Below are 24,000 nucleotides of genomic sequence, written 5' to 3' on the forward strand. Positions count from 1 at the left end.
GCACAATACTCGTTCTGTAAAATGTATAATTAAAAAAACAAACCTCCTTCGGGAACGCCCCTAAAAATTCTGCCGAAATCTACTGAAAGGGGCGTAACCCACATGACGTCAACTGCAAGACGACAAAGGCTGCAGGTAAATTACTCGGGTTGGTGGTCTACGTGATTCTATTGGCTTCCTGTGTGTTTCCACATTCGATTGGTCGACTCATTCGCTTCGTTCATTTCTGCTTTAAAAAAATCAAACATTTGGTTTTGAATAATGGATGACATGGACTTTGATTTGTCTGGTAGTGACAGTGAGAGTGTGAGAGAAATGAAGGATTTTGGTCTGAATCACATGGAGAATTGTCAGATAACGTAGTCGCAGGAGGTGAAGTTCAGGCAGCTGGAAATGAAATACGGTCTTGCCATTTCGAGCCCGAAGAAGGACAAGCAGAGGAGAATGGCGATGAAATTCCCGGCGTTCATGATGATTGGGAGGGCATCGAAGGAAGACTTGGCAATAACTGGTTAGACTAAATCCTATTCGTAATTCAATAATGTAAATTCGACTTGCATACTGCTCAATATCAGAAATATTTTAGTGAGGTGACAATGTTGCACCGCGGCAAATGAATCTCAAGCAAGGCCAGCGCATGTCATCAGCCATATCTATCCGCGCATAAAACGAAGCAATCTTGCTGTCCGGATACGATGAAAACTTGTGTGCAGAACACACCTTGTGACACCATTGTGTAGAGTAGTCCGATAAATCTGACGTTCTGTTGCATTTTTATTTATTTTATTCCTACTGTCGTCATGTAGCACCAGTAGAAAACGATGAAGAAAAGAGAATAATAAAAGAAAGCTACAGCACATCAGATTTGTCGGACAGACGACAGATTTATCGGACTAGTCTAGACTCTCGAGTTGACAAGTAACTTGTATTAGCATGCACACAATGTATAAGTCAATGCGTAAGAGTCCCGAGGCTATGAGGCCATGTAATAGGACAGATAAATTTGTCTTTCATAGTTGTGCCAACATATTTTTCCCTGTTCATTTATTACAGCATTTTGGCTAAATGTTAATGAATAGCAAGCCACTGGAAGCAGTACCTTCACTTTGGAATAAACCCATGTGTGTTGAGTGCATCCATACCTGGCTTGCATGTACGTGGAATCGTACCTATCCCAGCAGGCTGGTTTCAACGAACAATTCAATAAGCTGCAAAATGTGGGTGCAGGTTTTTCACATTGTTTGATTTTAAAATTTTTGTGCCTTGAAATGATGCAATATTAATTTTTAGTATTTTACTTGTATGTCCCTGTAAGTTTCTTCTTTAATGGAAAGGTTCAACATTTAATATTTTGTGGACATGGTATAACCCTTTATTGTGCATACATGTATTGGATTTGTACATGACTACGACAAGGTAGTAAAGGGATAAATAATTGCCTCGTGATTGTTGTGCATACACGGCTCAGAAGCAGAATTTCTTTTCCGCGAAACAATCACAGGAATTAAGACGATCAGTGAGATAGCAAACACATGTGCACAATGCATTTGTACGTACTTTATACGGTGCGCGACATCTAGTCAATCCACTGTGTGCGAGTCACGTTCTGCAGATGACTTGTAGGCTGCGGTTCGCTGAAGTCAACTTTTTTTAAGGGGTGGGGCATAGCAAGTTGTGAAAAGCACCAGAAATGTTCGAAATATTGGTCTAATTATCCCATTTTTTTATTTTAAAGAAGAAACATGGGTGATTTCTTCATGAGGAAGGTCAAGTTAATATATAAATAACCAGAAACTTTTGAGTGTCATGGGACCTTTAAATGCATGTTCAGATTAGCCCCATCCCCATGTCTCATGGGATCTTAAATGTGATGCGTTGAGAAGGGTAAAGGATAGATCCCCTCTCTTATGGGAAGCTTTTTTATTTACGACAGACACGTTCACACACATTTCTTTCACGAGCTCTGAAGCCCGCCCTCATTTTTCCTCAGCCATTTTCTTTCACGAGCTCTGAAGCACGCCCTCATTTTTCCTCAGCGGCAATCTTTCGTGAGCTCTGACGCCCACCTTTTTGAGAGTGCACGGGTCATCATGGAAACCGTGCCCCAGTGGGGCGGGGTGAGCTAGGGGTGGACGGCATCCCACGGAGACGGCCCAGGGATATAAAAACGAGCGAGAGGTACGTAATGAAGAGAAAAAGTCTGAAGAGAGAAAAAGTCCGAGGAGAAAAAGTGAGGAGAGAAATTCCAGGGAGAAAAAGTATGAAGAGAGAGAGTCTGAAGAGGAAAAAGTCTGAAGAAGAAAACGTCTGAAGAGGAAAAATTCCAAAGAGGAATGTCTGAAGAGATAAAAAGTGAGGAGAGAATGGAGGGGAAAAATCATTCTGAAGAGAAAAGCGTGAGGAGAGGAAAAGCGAAAGGAGAGAGGAAAAAGCAAAGGGCGAGAGAAGCGACCAAGAAGCGGGTGTCTGACCAGCGCCGACGAGACAATTCGCCCTTCCCAGTCCTTTGGCAAGCGAGCGTGTGGTGTGGGTGTGAGCAGCGCCACCAACAAGTGAGGCACGGGTCGATCACCAATAAAACCAGGGTCTAAACCCGCGACGGACGATCTCGGTTCCCTCCAGACTTCGACTGGTGTTCAGTGCTGCCCCGCGAGAGGGTGCACGGCAAAGCTGGGTGCTGGCGACGGACGTGACACGCACGCACGCATTTTCAGGATGTTTTCGCCTCACGGACGACTTTCTGGTGAGCGAGACGATTCTCCCCCTCCCCTCTCCCTGAATGATCTGTTGGGTACCCATGTCTATGTTTAGCTGAAAGTAAGTCAACCCCCGATAAGCATCTGCTCTTTGTCTCTTTCCTGGCATTTTGATTGATTTTGCTTTGAAATTCATTCTTTATTTACCTCAGCAAATAAAAACGTCTTTTTATTTATTTATTTTATTATTCATAAATTATTTGTCGATTTCCAACCTGTCCGTGTTTCTCCTTTCCTTCCATTGGTCTTGCATTGTCCGAACCGAGATAGACTGGGAGGTAATTACCACAAGTTTGACCAAAAAATCGTCGGCACGCACCACCGCTTAAAACGCTCGGCCACCCTAATTAAAATATTATCAGATAATATTGGTGCATTGCCGAGGGCGCGCTCCCCGCTCAGGTAACCACGTGACCTCTAGTAAACAGAATAATTAGACGGCGGACACTGGAACTCGTGGTTGACTGTGTGGCGTTCGTGGTTTTAAAACAACCCACCGTACCACAACGTTAATTGTGAGCGGTGGCCCCAGGTCCGGCTCTACCAAGGAGAACCGGGGATTAATCCCCTTGAGTGACAACCTGGTGTCTCGGTACCTGTGGCTGTAACATCTGGTATTGGGAGTGGGAGATTTTTCGAACCCCTTGATCAATAAATTGATGTCAGGTCATGGACCTGTGGTGCGCTTCATGCACCTCGAAATTCAGTGGTTGGACCAAATTTTAGTTGAATTTATTGGGACGGACAATGGCGGACCAACACGGGCAGGTCCCGGTAGGCCATGTATATGATGTAAATATGGATACGGAATTGACCCAGGACCTGCATGAAGTCACAATGGATGGTGAAGAAGAAGCAATGGGAGAGATGGAAAATAAATCCACCCTCGGTCTCTGGAAAATGCAGTGCCAATAGCGCAGAATGCCGGGTTATTGCCACCAGTGCAGCCCGAGAATGACATGATGTTGTTAATGAGGCAATTAATGGCACAAATGAAAATGTCGAGCGAAGAAAACAGCAGCAGAATGGAAGCGATGAGCAGAAAAATGGACGTGATGGACGATGACATAAAAAGGGAGATGAGTGAAGCGATGGGCAGAGAAATGGCGGTGGTACGAGAGGAGGTAAGGGAGTGTCGGATCGGTGTCCGCGAAGAGATGAGGGAGAGCGAGGCCAGACTGATGGGAGAGATTGGGAACATAACGAAGGAGGCGGAAGGACTGACGATAGGGCAGAATGAGTTGAAGGAACAGATGGAGAAGAACACTGGCGATAAATGAGTTAAGGGCCACCGAGGAGACAACAAGAGAGATGATGGCAAATAAAAACGAATGTAAAATGGCACACGAGAAACTGACGAAGAGAGTTGAGGAGGTGACACAAACGATGGGAACAAAGGAACGGGAAATGGAAACAATGAAGGTGACGTTGGAGGGGGAAATACAAGAGGCGCATCGGGAATTAACGATGGTTAAAGAGGAGTTGGATGAGGTAAAAATCGAGATTATTGAAATTAAAGCAAAACAGGTCGAAACAGGTAGTGGAGTAAAGGAAGAGATAATTGAATGCATGGACATGTTATATTTGCAGCATGACAGAGTGCTCGAACAACGGGAGGAGGTGAGTATAACGAAGGTGAGTCATGGTGAGACCGGGCACGTGCATAATGAGCTTGGGGGGGATGAAGGACCCGGGGTTTCTTGGAGTTCCCAATGTGCGGAGTGCATGTGACATAACATGGATGAGTGCACACGAAAGAGTGGGACACGGATCGACCCGGACGGGAGTCGTGGTTAGTGTAGCGGACCGGTGGGGCGAGCCTCCTGAGCGGGACAGAGTTGTATTGGAAACCACGCCGGCTCCACGGGACATTGCGTGATGAGGTACTGGAGTGTGCGCGGTGGTGCGATGTGTTAATGGTTTTAGAGGGGCCGGCATGTAAACGCTCCATGACAGATAAATCAGTGGAGCACGGACGGCGAAACAGAACGGATTTGGCTGCAAATTGTTTTCCAAGGCCACGGGGACCAGGTGTGCAATATCCACGGTACCCCAGGCATAGGCAATGGGCGTGGCGAGCACGGCTTGGTTCCCTGTGGGAAAACCCCAATTCCCAGTGGCAAGAATTCAAACACAAATTGGCTTGCAACAGACATGTGACTGAGCATCTCTGCAGACGTGGGGGAGGGGGGGGCTCATGTGGGTAGGAGACGGTGACAGTGAGAAAAAGTATGCATACATATACACACACATATACACACACACACATACACATACACATACACACACACACACACACACCTCTGATACTCCACAAATATTCTCGTCCTTTTTAAAGATGACAACATTGTGTTGTGCTGTACACCCATCCTGCTGATGGGCAGATAGCATCTTGCTCACTATGTGCTGCTCTGGAATTTATTGGATTGTAGTCTGATAAATGGAACATGTCCTTAATGTTGGGAAAAATCTGTCTTCCAATGTCACAAAATGAGGATCATCACACAAACCAATCTATCTATTTCCATGGTCATTCAGATTCAGTCTCTTGAAGCTCTATGCCTTACTGTCAACCACAACCTCTCCTGGGCTGAATACATTGCAAAGGTGGCCTTCAAAGGGAGCCACAGACTGGACATCTTCCATCCTTCGGACTCATTCCTTGATAACTAGGAACTACTCATAGCCTCTTTCTTATCTGTCACTTTTATTTGTAGCTCAATGGAAGACTGCTCTCTCCTATGGGCTTAGGCCCCAGCATCAGACGTGTCTCCTGGATTTTGAGGAATGCAAAGCTCTCGACATTATTTGAATGTCCCTTGATCAGACTGAAGCACAAGGCCTGTTGTTTTGTCATCACAGAGACAGGTTGTTAACCCTCACTGTCACTGTGTGCTATTCCCCCCAACCCCATCTTCTGCCACATTGTTATTTAATGAGCATTGATATTGTAAAGAAGAACAAGTAAAAAAACGTAAAATGTCATAGCCCCCGTTGTTTTCGTAATTTTGTTGCATAGAGTTAAAGGGCTAGCCTATATTTATGTCCAACTAAAATATCTACCAGTCGGCCATCTTTGATCAAATTGCAAAATATAGTGAGGGGTATACGTGTATGCAATCATGTACTGTGCTTGTGCCAAGTGTGAACAAAATCGGACAATGCATGTCTGAGAAATGGTTGGGGACACATTTTAGTAACAAAATGGCCAACAGTGGGCCTTCTTGGATCTGATCTCAAAAAAAACATGTGCATTTGTAAGCCATCATTCATTATCTGGATGTCATGTTTGAATAATATCGGTAAATGCATGTCCGAGAAATGGTTGAGGACGTGTTCGACACCGGGTTTTTTTTTTTTTTACAACTAAAATGACCATCAGTCAGCCATATTGGATCTGATCTCGAAGAAAAATGACGAGCGTATGTAAGCCATCATTCATTATTATCTGTGCACCAAGTTTGAACAACATCAGTAAATGCTTGTTCAAGAAATGGTTGAAGACATGTTCAACATCGGGTTTTTTAACAAATAATATGGCTGCCAGTCAGCCATCTTTGATCTGATCTCAAAAAAAAGTGCCTACGTAAGCCATCATTCGTTATGTGCATATAAAGTTTAACCCTTTGAACCGTGGCGGCCGTTTTACCAGCCACTATTCAAACTTCCATATTCCTGAGTGGCCAGCAAACCGGGCCACTATTCAAACCTCCAGTCAAACACAAGCGGCCAGTTTACCAGCAGCTATTCAAACCTCCATATACCCGAGCGGCCGGATTTTTCTCCAAGGAGCCCAAGTTGGGTTAGCCAAAAGTCCAAGGAGCTCATGGTTCAAATGGTTAAACAACATCAGTCGATGCATGTCCGAGAAATGGTTGAGGACATGTTCAATATCGGATTTTTTACAACTAAAATGGCCACAAGTTGGCCATCTTGGATTTGATGTCGAAGAAAAATGACATGAATATTTATACCATCGTGTATTGTCTTTGTGCCAAGTACAAATACAATCGGTCCATACATGTCCGAGATATGGTTGCAGACCCACTCACGCACGCAGGGACATGAAAATCGAGACCAAATCCATACGCCCCCATTTCGGAATAAGTCTAATGGGGGATAATAAAGGCAAAAATGTGTCTTTCCATCTCCCTTCCTTTTCCAAACGACTAGATTCTGCACATTATAGTGTCCCAGGCTCGCATTTCGTCAGATTGCGACGTCACTAAAGTGTAATTCCAAGGAAGAATTGATTTATCCTCGACCCAGGCAGGTCATAGTTGTGCATTACAGCTATCCTGCTGTCAAAATCTGAACAAATGTGATAGATGTTAAGTAATGGGGATTCTGGTTCCTTAAATTGGATTATGAGTAATTAGACTTGGGATTGTTGAGACATACATCCATGTCACATTTGTTTTACACTGTCTGTCTTTACATTTATTTGTGGTGTGTGTTTTGTGTAATTTTGGGTTTGTCTCATCACATTTACCATGCTTTATTTTTGCCGACTTGTAAGTCTTTGGATGCCACCACCCTGTGCTCCTCTGCAGTTATGAGCTTTCTCAAGCTCTGAAATTGCAATCAGATTAGCGTTGATTCTGTCCCATTATCTTGATGGCTTTCCAATATGTTTATGTTCACCAGACTTGGTGGTGTAATGGTGAAAGCATCTTCAGTTCAAACCCCGGCTGAATAATACCAGACTTTAAAAATAGGACTGTGCATCCTGAACCTCACCTGGATCAGGAGCAACAGTCACTCAAACCCCATGTAGACCCCCATAGACCCTGATTTTTTTTTTGAAGGTTGTGGTCAAGTTTCATCGAAATTGTGTGTATAGTTTCAGAAAAGAGAGCAAATACCTTTTGGTGAGGGGGGGGGTAAAACACCCCCCCCCAGACCTTCTTAATGAGCGTAGATTTTGATGTGGCCATACACCGTTCGGCATCAGATATGAAGCTTGTGACCAAGTTTCATCAAAATCGTGTGTTTGGTTCAGGCAATAATGACTGAAGTTTTTATGGATTGTGTAAATGACCGCATAATTATATTTGTGGTTTCTGATTCTTAAATATTGGTTCATTATGTGATATATTTTCGTTTTCTTTGTACTGCAACTGGTAATGTGAAATTTAATCAACTGGTATCTTGATTCATTTCTGTTGCACTTCCGGTCATACAGTACAGTGTTCTTGGAGAGGACCGCATCACAACTCATAAGTTTGTGTACATACGTAATCAGGAAATCGTGCTGTACATTACCATTTATTTGTATCGATATACTTTAGTTTGAACAAACGTGAGCAATTGTTTCCACAAGATGTGTTTGTCAAGCCCAGAGTCATACATTGGAATACCTTGTAATGCACTTGTGTGATTATTTGGACCATGTTCAAAAGTAGGAGTATCAGCTTTATTTCATTCGCCAAACGTCTTCGAACGGAAGAACAGCCGCATAATCTCGGCACAGCAAACTCTGCTTTAGAGCCCAGCATAATAGTCCAGTCATTTTAACTTTTAATTGGAACAAATTACAACAGAATTTTTTCCACCACAATGCATTTCTTTGAGGTCCCCAAAACAACATACTAAAAGTCCCAAAAAATCCTGATAGGGGAAAGACGGCTAATTTGCATAAATCCAAAATGGCCGCCAAAATTCAATAATTTGGTATAATGTGACTTGTAGAAGGGCAATTTAAATGTTTTAAAGTTCTAGAGTGGGGTTTTTGCCCTTGGGCTTTCATTTGGAAAAGGTTACAATTTGATTTGATGACAGGTTCATTTGCATATTAATTAGCATATTTTCAAAATGGCCGCCGAATGCATATGCTGATCCTATTATAGGCTGGTTTTAATTATAAATAATCTTTAAATTAATTTTTAGTTAAAGAAAATCTCTTTACTTCAGCAAATTATGGCACCAAAAGAGTTGCATGGCATGATGATATAAAGAGACCACTAGAAATAAGATATAATCATCTGATTTAAAGGGGAGCTTCAGTATATTGTGGGTAAGAGGGTGCTATAGCAATCATAATTATTTTCATTTAAATATGGGAAACTCTATGAAAACTAACAACAATCATTTCAAAGAAATTTCAACCAAAGAAGTGCGACACTGTTTTTACTTGAATTTAAAATTTTACAATTTTGTATATGTTATGAATGGATTCGGTGGTTACTGGATGATTAAATATCGAAGTATGGTGTGGAATGTACAACAGCAATCATATAAAAGGCATTGTAGAATCATCAGTCACCCTGTTATCATACAATATTTAACATGGACAGTGGGCACATCGATTAATAAAGCATCGATGTACATTGAAAGAACTCTTTATCAACTAAAATGTCACTTCTAATTAAGTATAAAAAAGTCAGTCACTGTTTTCTTTCTGAGTCATTCTTACATCAATTAAATGTATGCCCTGTACCTTGTTGAAAGACATGAAACCTGGGCTTGGTGTCCACATTTTATGAATTATTGCAATAAAAGGATTACAAAAATTATAATCTATTAATACCACATTTTATTTTTATTAATTCAAGCCACTTCTGATGCTCCCCTTGAAGTCCTGCCCCTGTAACTATACTTTGGTTTTTAGATTGCCCTTACTGTAGGATGTCTGTTCTTTACACCTCTTGTGCAGGTAATATCTATCAATTGTTACTTAAGTCTGGTGCTTCAGAATTCCTGCAGCTTATTCCTCTGCATTCTGTGCACACATCACTACAGAGGAGGCCATGGTGACGACATGTGCACCTGTTTGTGCTGCATTGAGTCTTGCAGCCACAGCATATGACATTCAGTAGTTCAGCTGGTGCTGGAGATTTGTCAGTCTGCTTAGGTAGATATTTACCATCTACGACATGCCAGCCCCATTCTCCTGGCTTCATAGTTCTGTTTGTTCCTTTCCACTGCATTATCTGGAAATAAACATGAAGGCTGTGATAAACGGCAGCTGCAGATGTTGGTGGCAAAGTTTGGGGCTCCACGTGAGATTTTCCCTTGGAGATTTTCTCACAAAACTTTCTGTAGCGTAGAGCGTCGAGTCGTTCATCTCCACCACCATACAGGGATACAAGTGCCTTTTCTCCAGCTACCACCAGCTCATCTTTTGCTGCTTCTACAGAGTTGAAGACCTCAGCTTGTTCACGGAATTTCGCTTTCTTTATCTCCTTTACAGCTAAGCCTTTCCCCAATCCAAATGGACGTGATGTCACATCGCAGCCGAGGAAGGCGTGAATGAAGAGGATATGATCACATATGTGAGGGCCTAGTGACCCCTTTGTTTGCTTGATGCACCATGATCTGGTTTGTTGTGGAGCTGATTTCTTTGACTCAGATCTCAAGAAAAGCTCGTGTGCATTCATTTCAGCATGATGAAGCAGAAGAACTAGCAAGTCTGTGTCATCTCCTATTACAACAGTATCCTTGCTTCTTGCAGATGCAACAGCTGTCTGGACGATAAGGACATCAGCATGGTCAACGCTGCATCCTGCTCTTTCCAGTTTGTCACTTACAAAGCATATGAAGCGCTGCTTGTTGGCTTTGTTGTTCAGAAACTCCTCTTTCTTAGATTGGAGAACCATGCCACCTGTGAAGTGCACTTCAACTCCTGCACAATTTGCTGTTCTCCTAAGGTAGGTGGCATCTTTAATCGTTGGATCATCGCTATATCCATCAAACACAATGGCAGCAGGACCATATTTCTGTGTCACATATCTAACATATAGCTGGCTCACACTCTCAAAAGTAGATCCTCGAGGCCATGGCACTCTATGAAGCAATGCTCCGCCATCAAGAACGTACTGGACATCTCCGCTGGGTTTGCGTTGCTCTTCTGGCACAGCTTTCCAAAGGGTATCCGCAAGGACTGCCTTCTTTGGCTGCAGAGGGAGACAAGATGATTCAAACAATGCAGGGGGTAACTACAGAGTTCATACTGGAACAGAGATGGCACATCTTGGTAGCGGTCTCGAACAGTAATCAGTCGCTGAAATAACAGCTGGGGATCTACAGTAACAGATTTACCCAAGACCTTTACAGTTGATCGTGATGCTAACGTGACTGCTTGGTCAGCTTTGCGGAATTTGAAAGCTTCTACAGATTTGCCCAACATTGAGGAGAGAACCTTTTCTCCAATTTCTCTTGATCTTTCAACGTTGACTCCTTCCTGGGCTGTCATGCCATTAGCTATGTTAAACAGTGACTCATTCTCAACAAAAGGGGACCTTTCTGTCAGGTAGTTGATAAGCTGAAAAAATACAATAAAAATATATTGAAATATTGAATTTGGTAGCCATCTTGGATTTATGCAAATTAGACGTCTTTCCCCTATAGGGATTTTTTGGGACTTTTAGTATGGTGTTCTAGGGACCTCAAAGAAATGCATTGTGGTGGAAAAAATTCTGTTGTAATTTGTTCCAAGTTTGGCCAAATATGAGGCTAAAATGACTGGGCCTATAAGGAGGCAACGAGTTTCTACAGTGTCAGTGGGAGTTCGCAACTTCTTATGGTGTGCAAGCGCTGTATTGGGAGAAGAATAAAGTTTCAGACACCCATATTGAGATCTTTGCTCGTGATTATGCTGAGGCATCTACAGATTGACTCACTCACTCACTCACTCAACTACGGACACTACTCGATCGCATAAACTCACCGGACACAAGTCCAGGTGAGCTTAAAATGGTACTTGCTGCTTCCTTGCTTGTCGCTTAGCATTTAAATAGCATAGAGCATGGATAAACAATCATAGGTCGGCAACCATTGCACAGGCTTGATTGGCCTCATGGCCTCTTCCTGCATTGAAATTCCTTGTAAGGAAATTGATATATACTGTATATCCTTCACTCAGCAGTCAAATTTGCTAATCAAAACTGTAATCCTACTTTGTCTTCCAGGTCAGTTATGAAAGCGATCCCTAAAAGGTACCAAAGCATTTTTTCCTCCATTTAATTAATTTATCAAGAAAATTATTAAACATGATTTGTGATTTGATACAAGATGAGATAGGTTCTCATTGCATTATAAGTTCCAGAAAAATGAAAAAGTCCCTCTCTTAACCCTTTTAACTGTTGCGGCAATTTTTTACCAGCCTCTATTCAAACGTCCATATACCTGAGCGGCCGGTTTACCAGCACCTATTCAAACCTCTATATATCCAAGTGGCCAGATTTTTCTCCAGGGAGCCGAAAGTGGGGAAGCCAAAAGTCCAAGGAGCTCAGGATTCAAAGGGTTAAATCTTAATTCCTTCCTGCATTTTGCAGTCATGATGTCTTGTGGACCCCATGTTGTAGCTTCAACTATTACATCGCCATGATGCGTTTCTGTACAATAATATTTGAGAGTAATTATCTTATTGTTGCAGGTTGTTTTGAGGCTGTGTTGTGTAGTTGCCAACATTATCATGAATTTACCCATGACCTTCCAGCCTTTTTCAACAGCTGCTAAAACCACTACAACAGTTGTGAAAAGGTGTGCAATGCTGTGTTCCTGCAGTGGCAGTGGAAGGCTGCCTTCTACATGGCCTGCGACGCCGCACTGCTGGATTCTTGCGCAGCAACAAGATTGCAGCTCTCTTCACCAAAGTTGGAAAGTCATTCGAACCAGCCAAAGAGCTCTGTCGGAAAGTGCAGGAGCTGGAATTGCAGATCGAGAGGTGAGTGTGCATTAGGCCCGAGTCTGTTTTCACAGTGTGTTGCTACAGCCAGGTTTGTTTGGGTTTCATTGAATCTCAGTGTCTTATCAAAATGGTTTGCCTGTTTTGATTTCCCATATGACTCGTTAGCCTTTCCCACCTCACACCACCTCCCCAAACCTTTTCTTGCAGGTTACTTTGTTGTTGTTTTCTCTGTATTTGTCTCTCTCCTATCTTCCTGTTGCATCTATCTGCCCCACCCTCAATGTCATTGCCTTTCCTTTTTTACCTTCTGTAACCTTGCTCTTCCATCGGCCTACATTTTTGTATGGAAAATAAAATAGTCCAAGTTCACATCATACATTTGGTCTTCATCTACAAATGGCCTAATTAATGTGAAAGTCTGCTGATGTCTACTATTGTCTTTAGGAAGTTGTGGAAATGTTGGATCCTTTTGCTCCAAAGGTCGCAGTCGAGTCAAGATGCTGCACGAAGCGCAAGCGTCAGTAAAGGACCTGGTCTTTCCCCTGCCGCCATCAAGCACCTGTGGGTGCGCACGGCCTTGTTTGAGCAATTGCTTGACAAAATTTCTCAGCACCTCGTTGAACATGCTGCGTATGTCCACTGCTATTTCACTTCCATAGACAAACAACTGTCGATTTCGGTATAATTTTGTTGGGGTTAAAGCACCCGTCCAAAGTGCCAGTTGCATTTCAAAATATCAGGTATCTGTGTTCATAATTCTGAACAAGTTTGTTGACACAGTCGTGTGTGTAAAATCTAATTGCATTTCCTTGTAGTTTTAAGATTATTTATAAATATATATATATATATATATATATATATATATATATATATATATATATATATATATATATATATATATATATATATATATATATATATATATATATATATATATATATATATATATATATAGTTATTCGATAAAAATATTCCTTGTAGATTATTTATAAAAAAATGTTTTTTTTTTGTTTTTTTTTTTACAGAGATCAAGACTCATGGAAGAGCTTTTTTGTTATCCCTTTAGCCCATTTGGTCAACAGGCTATTGTAGAAATTTCTGTCTAACCATCTTAAGTTTTTTTTTTTTTTGTTTTTTTTTTAAACATTTTTTTTTGTTTTTTGTTTTTGTTTTGTTTCCGTCCATATATCCATTCAAGTGCTGAAAAGTGTGGGGGCCAGTACACACCCCTGATGAACTCCAGTAACAACTGGAAATAAGTTGGAGATGGTATCACCACATCTCACAGCATTCTCAGTACCAGAGTATAGCTCAGAAATCAGATTGATCAGTTTTGGTGGCACCCCACGAAGACCAAGAATCCTGCAGAGGGCATCCCGATTCACTGAATCGAATGCTTTGCAGAGATCAACATAGGCTGCAAGCAGCCCCTGCCCGAAACTCTCGTCTGCATTTGGTGACGACCCGAAGAGCAAGGATACGGGCAATCATTGACCTTTTTGGTGTAAAGCTCGACTCCTCTGGGTGCTGGTGCTCAAGCAGATGGTGGTGGACTCTATCAAGAATTATCTCAGCAAAGACCTTGCCCGGCACTAAGAGCCGCATTACCCGTCACTCGGTCGTTGTTGCGATCCTGGCGATCACCCTTCCCCTTCCAGAGAGGGACAACAAGGCCCTTCTTCCAGTCAGTTGGGATGATGCCTGTGTTCCAGGCAGGGCACAGAACTGCATGCAATGATGTGTACAGCATTTCCACCAGCCTTGAGAAGTTCAGCATGGATGCCACAGATCCCAGGAGCTTTACCCCATTTCAACTGGTTCACCGCAGCCTGTGTTTCCACAAATAAAGGTCCATCACAGTTGATCGGAGGGTAAGCAATAGGGATAGTAACACCCCTGACATCCAACTCAGCAGCTTGTGGATCAGCTAGGTACAGCCACTCAAAGTAACCGGCCCAGCATGCCTTCACTTAGGACTGCTCTGTCAAGAGCCCACCACCCTCCGTTCTCACTGCAGGACACCGGAGACAGACTTGGAGGAACGCAATGCGCGAATTCCCCTGTAAGCAGGACGAGAGTCACTTGACCATGGGTGATGCTCTACCCCCTCACAAATTCCTCGCACACAGGCCTCCTTGTCCACCCTCAGCGCAAGTACCTTTTTACACCTCAACTACCTGAACAGCTCAGCTCTGCCATGAAGCCTTGCCCTGTGACTCTGGTCAATGGTATCCAGTGTCCCTTGAGAGACAAAATTATTCTTCACCCTATGGTGAGTTTCAAGACATCCACTGGCAACATCAAGGACTGTGGTCTTGAAGGCACTCCACAACTCTTCAGACCCCCCCCCCCCCAAATCCCCACTCAGCCTGTTCGCAAACTCCTCAGCTACCCTCTCATCCTTGACATCCAGCTTGCCAACATCCAGCCTAGGCAGGGATAGTACCATTCTCCCAGATTTAAGCTGTAACTTCAAAGTTGCTACAACAAGCCTGTAGTCAGTATTGAGGAACTGGGCACTTCGGTACACCCGACAGTTCTGGATTAATCTCCAGCAAACATCAACGAGCACATGGTCAATCTCCTTTGCCACACCACCAGCATTGGAATACCAAGTCCAGCGATGAGTCTGTGGGTGCTGAAACCATGAACCAGCCACCCTAACTCCATGACTTCTTGCAAAGTCGAGGAACTTCGTGCTATTCTGGTACACAGTTCCAGCCCCATGGGAACCAACACGTGTCTCATAACCATCCCTCTCAGTTCCAGTTGATGCATTGAAATCCCCCAAGACTAGAAGAGTATCTCACCTGAGGCACTGATGAACCATAGACTCAAGCATAGCACAGAATGCATCCTTCATGGTGAGATCACTCGCCTCAATCGGAGCATTTACAGAGACCAGGGAAACGACACCCAAGGAGTGATGAATCCTTTGTCTCATAAAATGCCCTTTGGCCAGTGTTGCCTCAATTATCACTGGAGTCAGCTTATTGGGCACAGCTCCATAACTCCTTGGGCATGGTAACCATCAGAGCAACCAGACCAAGGGTAGGTGTGAACACCCGCCATGATCTCACCACTGTCCAGTCTCCGAACCTCATGGAGTGCTGCAATACCGATGTTCAGATGATAACAGAGACAGGTGTTCATCCTCTCCTCGTGATGTGTTATCGAACCGCCTCAGGTTAACCTAAGGAGATTGCTGTCTGCTGGGCAAAACCTCCGCACCACCCTGACGCACACTACTGACAGATAGAGTACATGGACTTTTACAGCTTTTCTTTCAATCCTCAGGGCATCATTATGCCTCACCTGACAATAATTGTCCCACACACCCCACTATCCCTTTTGCTTAGAATTAGCTACTCTTTTTTTTTTTATATTATATCGTATCAAAGAGTTGATTTTTCCTAAAATTGTATAAATACATTCAGTCCTCTTATAGTGCTGTGGATGCATTCCAACCTCTTGGACTACTATAAAAAACAGCGCTCTAAGAGGTCATTATAATGTGGTTCCAATGGAGATGTGTTCCACACAGCACTATTTCTTACCAATGATTTCTTTCTATTTTTCTTTCTTACCTTCATTGGGCTCATTGGGGTGTCAATATTAGCACTAATAACGATACTGTGCACATGATAAACGTGTTAAATCATTTTGTAAATATAAAGAATCATTTTTAATGATAGATAATGACATTGAAAATACAATAAGTTACATACCAGTGAATTTGGTTGGAGCTTGGTAAGGAGGAGGAGGAGGAGATTGGGACCATACTCTGTGCAGAGTGTTGGTGCTGCTTAAGCAGTCTCCTTGGCTAGCTTGGTAAAGGCCCAGTCACACCTTGACGTTTTCGCCAGCTTATGCCGATTTTTGAAAAATTTGTCTAAAACGCTGGCGCACGTCCAATACGTTATGGGTAAGTTTTGGAAACATTGAGAGCACGCTGAAAAACACTGCCATATGTCGTAGTACGCTGGCTTTCATCGTACTTTGCGGTTGTCCTCAAATTTTAGCATGCTTGAAATTTTACGACTTATGCCAGCGCATGACTCACAAGTTCCGCTACGCTGGCCATAAGTTTTAGGTACGTTATGCGGTCGTTGACATACGTCGACACACGTTACTTATAAGTTACTCAGTCGAAACACATTGAGGTAATGTTTAGCGTACCCGAAACTTATTTCTAACCTATGAGTAACGTGTTGTAGGCACGTTGCGCGATCGTTGACACGTGTCAACACGCGTTACTTTTAAGTTACTCAGAGGCTGAAAGACGTCAGGGTAATGTTTAACATACCTGAAACTTATTTATAACCTATGAGTGACATGTTGTTAACACGCTACACGATCGTTGAGACGCGTCGACACTCCTTGCTTGTAAGTTACTCATAAGTCGAAACACGTCGAGGTAATGTTTAGCATCGGTGTTCCAGACTCCATGGTTTTTTATTTTATTTATCTTGCCAAAACGAAGTTTTTGGAGGTCAAGGTCACTTTGTCGCAAATCAGGGGAGTCGACGAAACCCTTATTTTTTGAGTAATTTTGATCGGATCGTCTTCAAACTTCATGGGAATATAGTTCATGGTCTGGCGCTCAGCTGATTAATTTTTGGTGGCGATTGGCCTTGACCTTCATATGTTTTTTTGTTTTTTTATTTTTTCTGTAATCACGTATAAATCACTCTGCAGAGCACAGTTATCATTGGAAATTTTTGTAACTTCGCATATCAGAGGCCTATAGAGGTCCCTTTCAGCGCATTAAATTTTGAAGGTCAAGGTCAAAGGTCAAGGTCACGTTGTCACAAATCAGGGGAGTCGACGAAACCCTTATTTTTTGAGTAATTTGATCGGATCGTCTTCAAACTTCATGGGAATATAGTTCATGGTCTGCCGCTCAGCTGATTAATTTTTGGTGGCGATTGGCCTTGACCTTCATGGTTAGTGCCTAAGTTCAAACATATTTGACCCCAAGGTCAAATTTTCAAGTTTTAGGAACCATATCGTGTAGTACCTCAAATCGAACACCTCTGAGTGCTTTCTAGATATGTCAAGCTTGAGACATTATGACGTCATTTGGTGACGTTATGAGGCAAACGCATATTTTTCATGGTTACTCTGTAGAACGAGTCTTATCGGAATCTCTCGTAGGCAGATATTCCTCAAGGAGTCGCTCCTGGTGGATAGCAGCTCTGTTCACCTCAGTGTGACCTTAAAGAAGTCACACCTGGTCACCTTTTGGCAAGATACGGTTTATTTTATTATTTCTTCGGCATGACGGTGATGTTGACACTTCGATTTCTAGTGTGGTTATAATATAATATAATTAATAGGCTGCCATTCAACGATTTAAATCATAACCGCACTAGAAATCGAAGTGTCAACATCACCGTCATGCCGAAGAAAAAACAAACAAACAAACAAACAAACAAAACACCATGGAGTCTGGAACACTGACGGGTTCCTCCTGTGTGAACCCCATTTTTATATACTAATTCCCCTAAACGCTGCCAATACGCCATTATATAGTAGTTGTAAGTTATAAATACGTTCATTTAGTTATTTGGTCGTCCGGAAGACGTTAATCAAATATGTCTACATACGTCAATGTGCGTTGGAAATACGTAAGGAATTGGTTCAAACCACGTTACTTTCGGGTTTCCGAAATAAGTTTCGGGTACGCTAGACATTAGCTCGACGTGTTTCGCCTTGTGAGTAGCTTACAAGTAACTTTTGTCGACGTGTGCCAACATTCGCATATCGTGCGTACAACTTATTCCCATCGCATGCGGAACGTGTGAGGCATACGGCAAGTACGTCATAAAATTTTTAACATGTTTAAAATTACAAGACGTACTCCACTTACTACGACGTATGATAGCGTACTTTAGTGTTCTATTCACAAATACCAAACTTACCCATACCGTATTCGACGTGCACCAGCGTTTTAGATGCATTTTTCAGAGGTCGGCATACGCTAGCACGATCGCCAAGGTGTGACTGTGATGTTGACACTTACATTTCTCCGGCGGTTATGATTTGAATTGTTGTACGGCAGTCTTTTAATAAGCTACGCCACGTGATTGTCAGTGATACGTGCAGCGCGCTATGCATAAGTTAGACTATCGTTGGGCATAGGTTGTGACGCCGACAACAGGCTAAGCATTCTTTGGTATAAGTTATCTCTAAGACAACGAAACGTTCTGTGTCCGTTACTAATATGTTATGCATACGACCAACTCCTTATGAATACGTCCGAATCTTTAAAAAAAAACATCAAAAGTTCAACGTAAGCCAGTGTTTTACATACATTTTGATATGTTGCCATTGCTGGCTAAAACGTCAAGGTGTGACTGGGCCTTAAGACCTTGTGTTAAATCAGAGCTACCCCAGTACAATGGGCCAGGCTGTGCCTCATGCTCCTTGTAAACAGCAGGGTTCTTGAAGAAGGCCTCCAGGGTGGACTGAGAATGGTACTATTTCATATGCAGCCTGTGGCTGCTGGTTGCATCATTGCTGTGCCACTGATGCAGTGCACCCTGTTTCCAGTAAGCTTGTACTCATTTTGACAACCTCAGAAGGATAGCATGCTGAGTCAACCCACCTGGTGTTAATACAACTGAAGGACAGGGGCTCAAACTCAAGACCCGAAGATATTGTTACGGTTGTGGAAATTCACAGAACACCATAAAGGTTCCTTAGATTAGCTATGCCGGTGAGTGTTCAGATTGCTTTCCCCACCGTTGTTTAGAGGAATTTCTTCGTGTACGCCAGGCTGTAACCCTTTGAGATCGTGTTTTTCTTTCTCTATCGTTATTTTGGACCGACAGAGCACGCTACGACCCTTTTCGCGCCAAAAAGGAATCCGAACACGCGGAGTGAAAACGCAGACAAGGAAACCTGCGCTAGTGCGCGGGCTTTCGCACCCCTCTGGGGCGCCAAGGCTGCCACGAGAAGCGGCGAGGCGCTCGCTCCTGATTGGTGGATGCACGGCGGGGGCGGAAAAAGGGGAGGAACCCCTCTTTGGAAGAAGCTTCTTGAAAGAAGGTGGAGCCGAAAACGGGGTGGAGCGAAGGGCGAAGCCCCGCGCTATTTAAGGTGGACTGCACGCGAGGCTCCTCTCTCGCTCCCTCCCTCTCGTTCTTGGTCTCGTTGGCGCTGGTCCACCTCTTGGGGCTTCTCTCTTCTTCTTGGTTCATGCTCCAGCGTTCTCCCTGTGGTGCATGATTTCTTCCCCTGTCTCCCGGTGGTTCTGTGGAGCGACCTGTTGTTGGAGGCGCGGGCCGGTGACGAGTCCGGGAGACGCATCAGAGACGCGGATTGAAGGCAGAGCTCTGCCAGCTGTGTGGTGCGAACCTGCGCGCCTGGGCGAGGAACGGCGGAGAGAGCTTGCCGGCCACACGGGAGGCCCGGAATCAGGCGCGGCCACGCTAGCTGCTGTGGAGACGCTGCTTCACGACTCGCCGACCACCGAGGGGGGCAGGTAACCTGCATCGGTCTCGTGGGCCTATTCGGTCAGCCAAGGCTCACGGCCATAAAGGTCCACGGACCCTGTCTACCTCCCTGCCTATGGGGTGGTCTTTCCTTTTGTTTTTAACCCCCGCCACGTGGCAGAAGGGGGATATTGTTGTCACCCAGGTCGTCCGGCTGTCCGTCTTTCCGTCCGTCCGGGCGTCAACATTTATAGCTGCGAGTGTGATAACTCATAAACTGTTCGCTATATCGATTTGAAATTTGGGTCACACATGTACTACCTGAAAAGGAAGAACCCTATTGATTTTGGGCATGGCCGGATCCAAGATGGCCGACTGGGGCGGCCATCTTCAAAAATGTTTTTTCGCCATATCAATTTGAAATTTGAGTCGCACATGTACTACCTGAAAAGGAAGAACGCTATTGATTTTGGGCGTGGCCAGATCCAAGATGGCCGACTGGGGCAGCCATTTTGAAAAAAATCTTTTTTGTAATAAATGGAAAACCGCTTATCTAATTTCAATTATTTTTGGTTACTTCGTTCCTCACCCCTGGGGAACTTTTTCGAGATGATGACCAAATGGTGTCTTGTTTCCAATTCACCTCCCTCATTATCTGGAATATGTATGACCTTTTTCATTCAATGGCGGGGGATTCCCCCTCTGATGGTATATTTTTGTATGACTGCTGTGGCGCCGTGTCCCTATAAGTAGACCTGTGTAAGTGACTGTACATTGCTCATATTCGGTGGTAACGCTTTCTATTTGTTGCTTGTACATACGTGCATGACTGCCTGACTGTACATACGTGCTTAGTTGTAATAAATGTCCTTGCTTGTGAAATGTATCCCATTCGTTGCGTCCTCTATTCCCCATTGAAAATGCCATCTTGCATCACGGAATAATAAGTTGGGTTTTAAACACCCGGTAAGGAGAATCGGATCCGTCGAGGTCGGCGATAATAATACCCGCTCGGTTATCGCTGTAGAACGGAATGGACCGCTTAAGCGGTTCGTGTCGCAAGCCGACCTACGGCAAGGTACGGCCCCTTGGTAGGTAACCCGCGCGAGTACTTAGGTATTTAGATAATCGGCGAGTGACCCTATTTCGTGTGGGTAGAATGCAGACTGGACTGTGGTGAGGTTAAACCCCCACCCGTGACTGGTTCCTGGCGATAGTTCCAGGAAGGTCACGACTGAATTGTCTGTCCTGTGAGCGACGCGGCTGCTATTAGTGGAAAGCTGCCAATCGCATGCCGGCGGGCGCGAATTCGTAACACTGGTGTCAGTGAGCGGGAAACAAACTCTCCAGTCTCCAAACTAAATTTGCGGGAATCGGCCCAGCGATTTTAAAAAAAAAAAAAAAATAAAAAAAAAAAAAATAAATTCCACAAAATAAGATGGCTTTTCAAGGCGAACGGGTGCCGGAGGTATTGGAAAGGGATTTGGAAATGGTAGAATCCATGGTCCAGGACTGAATCCCCGAGCAGGACATTTCCGTGCAGGATGAATTCCCCCCCCCCAAACAAACCCAGAGCCTGAAATGGGCGCGGCGGCAGAGGCCGAGGTGGATGACACCCCCCCTCCCCTCCTCCGAACCCCCCCCCCCGATCCTTGCCGAGTCGACTCGGCCGAGTGCACTCGACATGGCGCAGTTATTTGCAATGCTGGCGGAAATGAATAACGGACAAAACAACAAAATGGATGGAAACAAGCAACAAATGAGCAAAATGAATGCGAATATGCAACAAATGAATGAAGGAATAAACGGAAAAATAGACGGAATGAAAGAAGAAATGGAAAAAATGCGGGGTGAGACGCAGAGCATGGGGATAGGCCTGGAAAAAAAGCTTGGACAAACTAAAAGACGAAATGAAAAGGGAGATCAACACGATACGGGCGGAGGTGAACAAGTTGAAAGAGAATGTGGAAGGTGTGGGGTCCGCGATGGAGGCGAGCAAGAAGGAAATGGCAAACGAAATAAAAACGGCTGTGCAAGAGATAGACAAATTAGGAGAAGGAATAAAAAAAAGTAAAAGAAGGACAAGACCAAATAAAGGGGGAAATAAAAAAGAACACGACGGCGATAAAAGGGTTAGAAGAAAGCCAGGAGGGAACAAAGAAGGAATTGAAGGCCGTCACAGAGGAGTGTGAGAAAAGACATCGAGACATGACGGAGAGAGTTCAAAAGCTGGGATGAGAGGTTAAAAGCGGAGACACAGAAAGGAATGGAGGCCGTGAAGGGCGAGTGTAAAAAGAGACATGAAGATGATGGAGATGGAGCGGAAAGCTGAGGGGCAGATAGAGGAACTGGGAAGATGGGTAGAGGAACACGAGAGCAGGACGGAAGCGCAGTTTAAAACGACGGAGAAGGAAATATCAGAGACTAACAAGGAAGTGGTGCAGGTAAAAGAGGGGCTCGGAAAGCTGGTGTTTGAGATGCTACAGGGAGAATTAAAAAATGTAATGGAGGGGAAAATAGAGGATATGGAGATGAAGCTGGCGAGACGTGTTGAGACCCGGTGTGAGAAGCAGGGTGTCCTCCTTCGGGAATGGGGAGAGGATACGCTCCCTCGAGGAAGATCGTGGCCAGGTGGGGCCGGTGTCACTAGGCAAAGTAGAAGGGTTGCACGACGCGGGGGTGTGCATGCCGAGTTTGAGGGGGTAGAGGCCGCGGGGTCTTTTTGCCTAAGGCGGGCCCCCAGTATGACTGTCCCGGCGGGTGTGCAGAATGCGAGTCTGATGGCTTTGGAGAGTAAGCGGGATGGTGCGGAGCACGCACAGACACGGACGGGGGTAGTAGATTCCCCGGGCAAATGGCTCAGGCCCTGCGGGGGTGGGGCGCCATTGGGATCTGGGGGATCCACCCCTCCAGGTGTCCTTCGGGGACTGGAGGGTGGGACCTCAAAGGAACCAAGGGTGCCGCTGTCTTCGTATGATGGCAAGACGGACCTGAGGGTGTATATGGCCCAGTTCCACTGCGTGGCCAGAGGCAATGGCTGGAACGAGGTACAGGGCGTGGCACAGCTCACGGCGGCCCTGCATGGTGTGGCATTGGAGGTCTTGACCACGATACCTCGGGAAGGGGTGACACTTGAGGACCTCCATTCGGCCCTAAAAAACCGATTTGGCATGGACCAGCAGAGCGAGCTTGTTAAGGCCGAAGTCACATTTGCTCTATGGCGAGGATATGGCGGCCGTACGCCCTCTGAATTGACAGAAACGTGCGGCGGCCGCAGAGTTTCTGCGGTGGCCTCAGGGTGGCCCTACGCCGTTTGGCTATATTTTACAGGCCGTAAGGTCTCCGTGGCATTATAACGCGGAGTTATAACGTTTTTCATTTCTAAATTCACCGTAGCAATTCGACAAGCCAAAACAAAAGAAATGGTAAAAAAAAAATTTACCCATTCGTTACCTTTTGGAGACCCCACGGCCGCAGGAGGCCCATAGGAAAATGTTTGGAGAATGCTTGGATTCGGAGGAGGGTAAGAGAGCGGTATTCAGGATTGCAAAGCAGGTAGCGAGAGAGAGATTTGATGTGACGGGGGTGAGTTGCTTGAAGGATGAAGTGGGACAAATTGTTGTGGATTCAGATGGAATTAAAGGAAGATGGAAGAGATATATGGAAAGGCTGTTGAATGTAGAAAATGAATGGGATAGAAACATCGAGAGTAACCCGGTTTTAGGACCAGCAGAGAAGATAACTGAGAAGGAAGTTGAGGAAGCTATAAGAGCAATGAAGAGTAGAAAAGCAGGAGGGCCGACGGGAGTTGTGGGAGATATGTTGAAGGCAGCGGGAAGTTGGGGTGTGAAGAGAATGACAGAGATCTGTAATCTGGTGGTGAAAGAAGGCCGCATTCCAGTAGATTGGGAACTGAGTACCCTCGTCCCTCTGTACAAGGGGAAAGGTGACCCTCTGGACTGTGGCTCCTATAGAGCAATAAAGTTATTGGAGCATGGAATGAAGGTATTGGAAAGGGTGTTGGAGAAGAGGATAAGGAAGAAGTTAAAGATTGACGAAATGCAGTTTGGATTTATGCCAGGAAGAGGAACGACAGATGCAATTTTTATTGTAAGGCAGTTGCAGGAGAAGTACATGGAGAAGAGGAAGAAGTTGTTTTTTGGGTTTGTTGATC

The 24,000-nt window shown here is 44.4% G+C and overlaps 1 protein-coding gene across 13 annotated transcripts in view; it reads left to right on the plus strand.

The window, feature by feature from the left end:
- Positions 1 to 24,000, plus strand: part of SGSM1 (small G protein signaling modulator 1) — a 165,695-nt gene that overhangs the window by 34,137 nt on the left and 107,558 nt on the right. For 7 of the 13 annotated variants that reach the window (XM_085859284.1, XM_085859285.1, XM_085859287.1 and 4 more), the window contains 2 exons: positions 12,264 to 12,423; positions 12,832 to 13,017. In XM_085859284.1, the coding sequence (XP_085715410.1) occupies positions 12,264 to 12,423; positions 12,832 to 13,017 (346 nt within the window). Of the gene's footprint in view, positions 1 to 11,665; positions 11,693 to 12,263; positions 12,424 to 12,831; positions 13,018 to 24,000 lie in introns of all 13 variants that reach the window. The other 6 variants (XM_085859286.1, XM_085859295.1, XM_085859293.1 and 3 more) reach the window with 3 other exon arrangements.

The sequence above is a fragment of the Eptatretus burgeri genome, chromosome 16 (genome assembly GCF_056783735.1).
Source record: "Eptatretus burgeri isolate ZD-2024b chromosome 16, Ebu_testis_v1, whole genome shotgun sequence".
Classification (NCBI taxonomy): domain Eukaryota; kingdom Metazoa; phylum Chordata; class Myxini; order Myxiniformes; family Myxinidae; genus Eptatretus; species Eptatretus burgeri.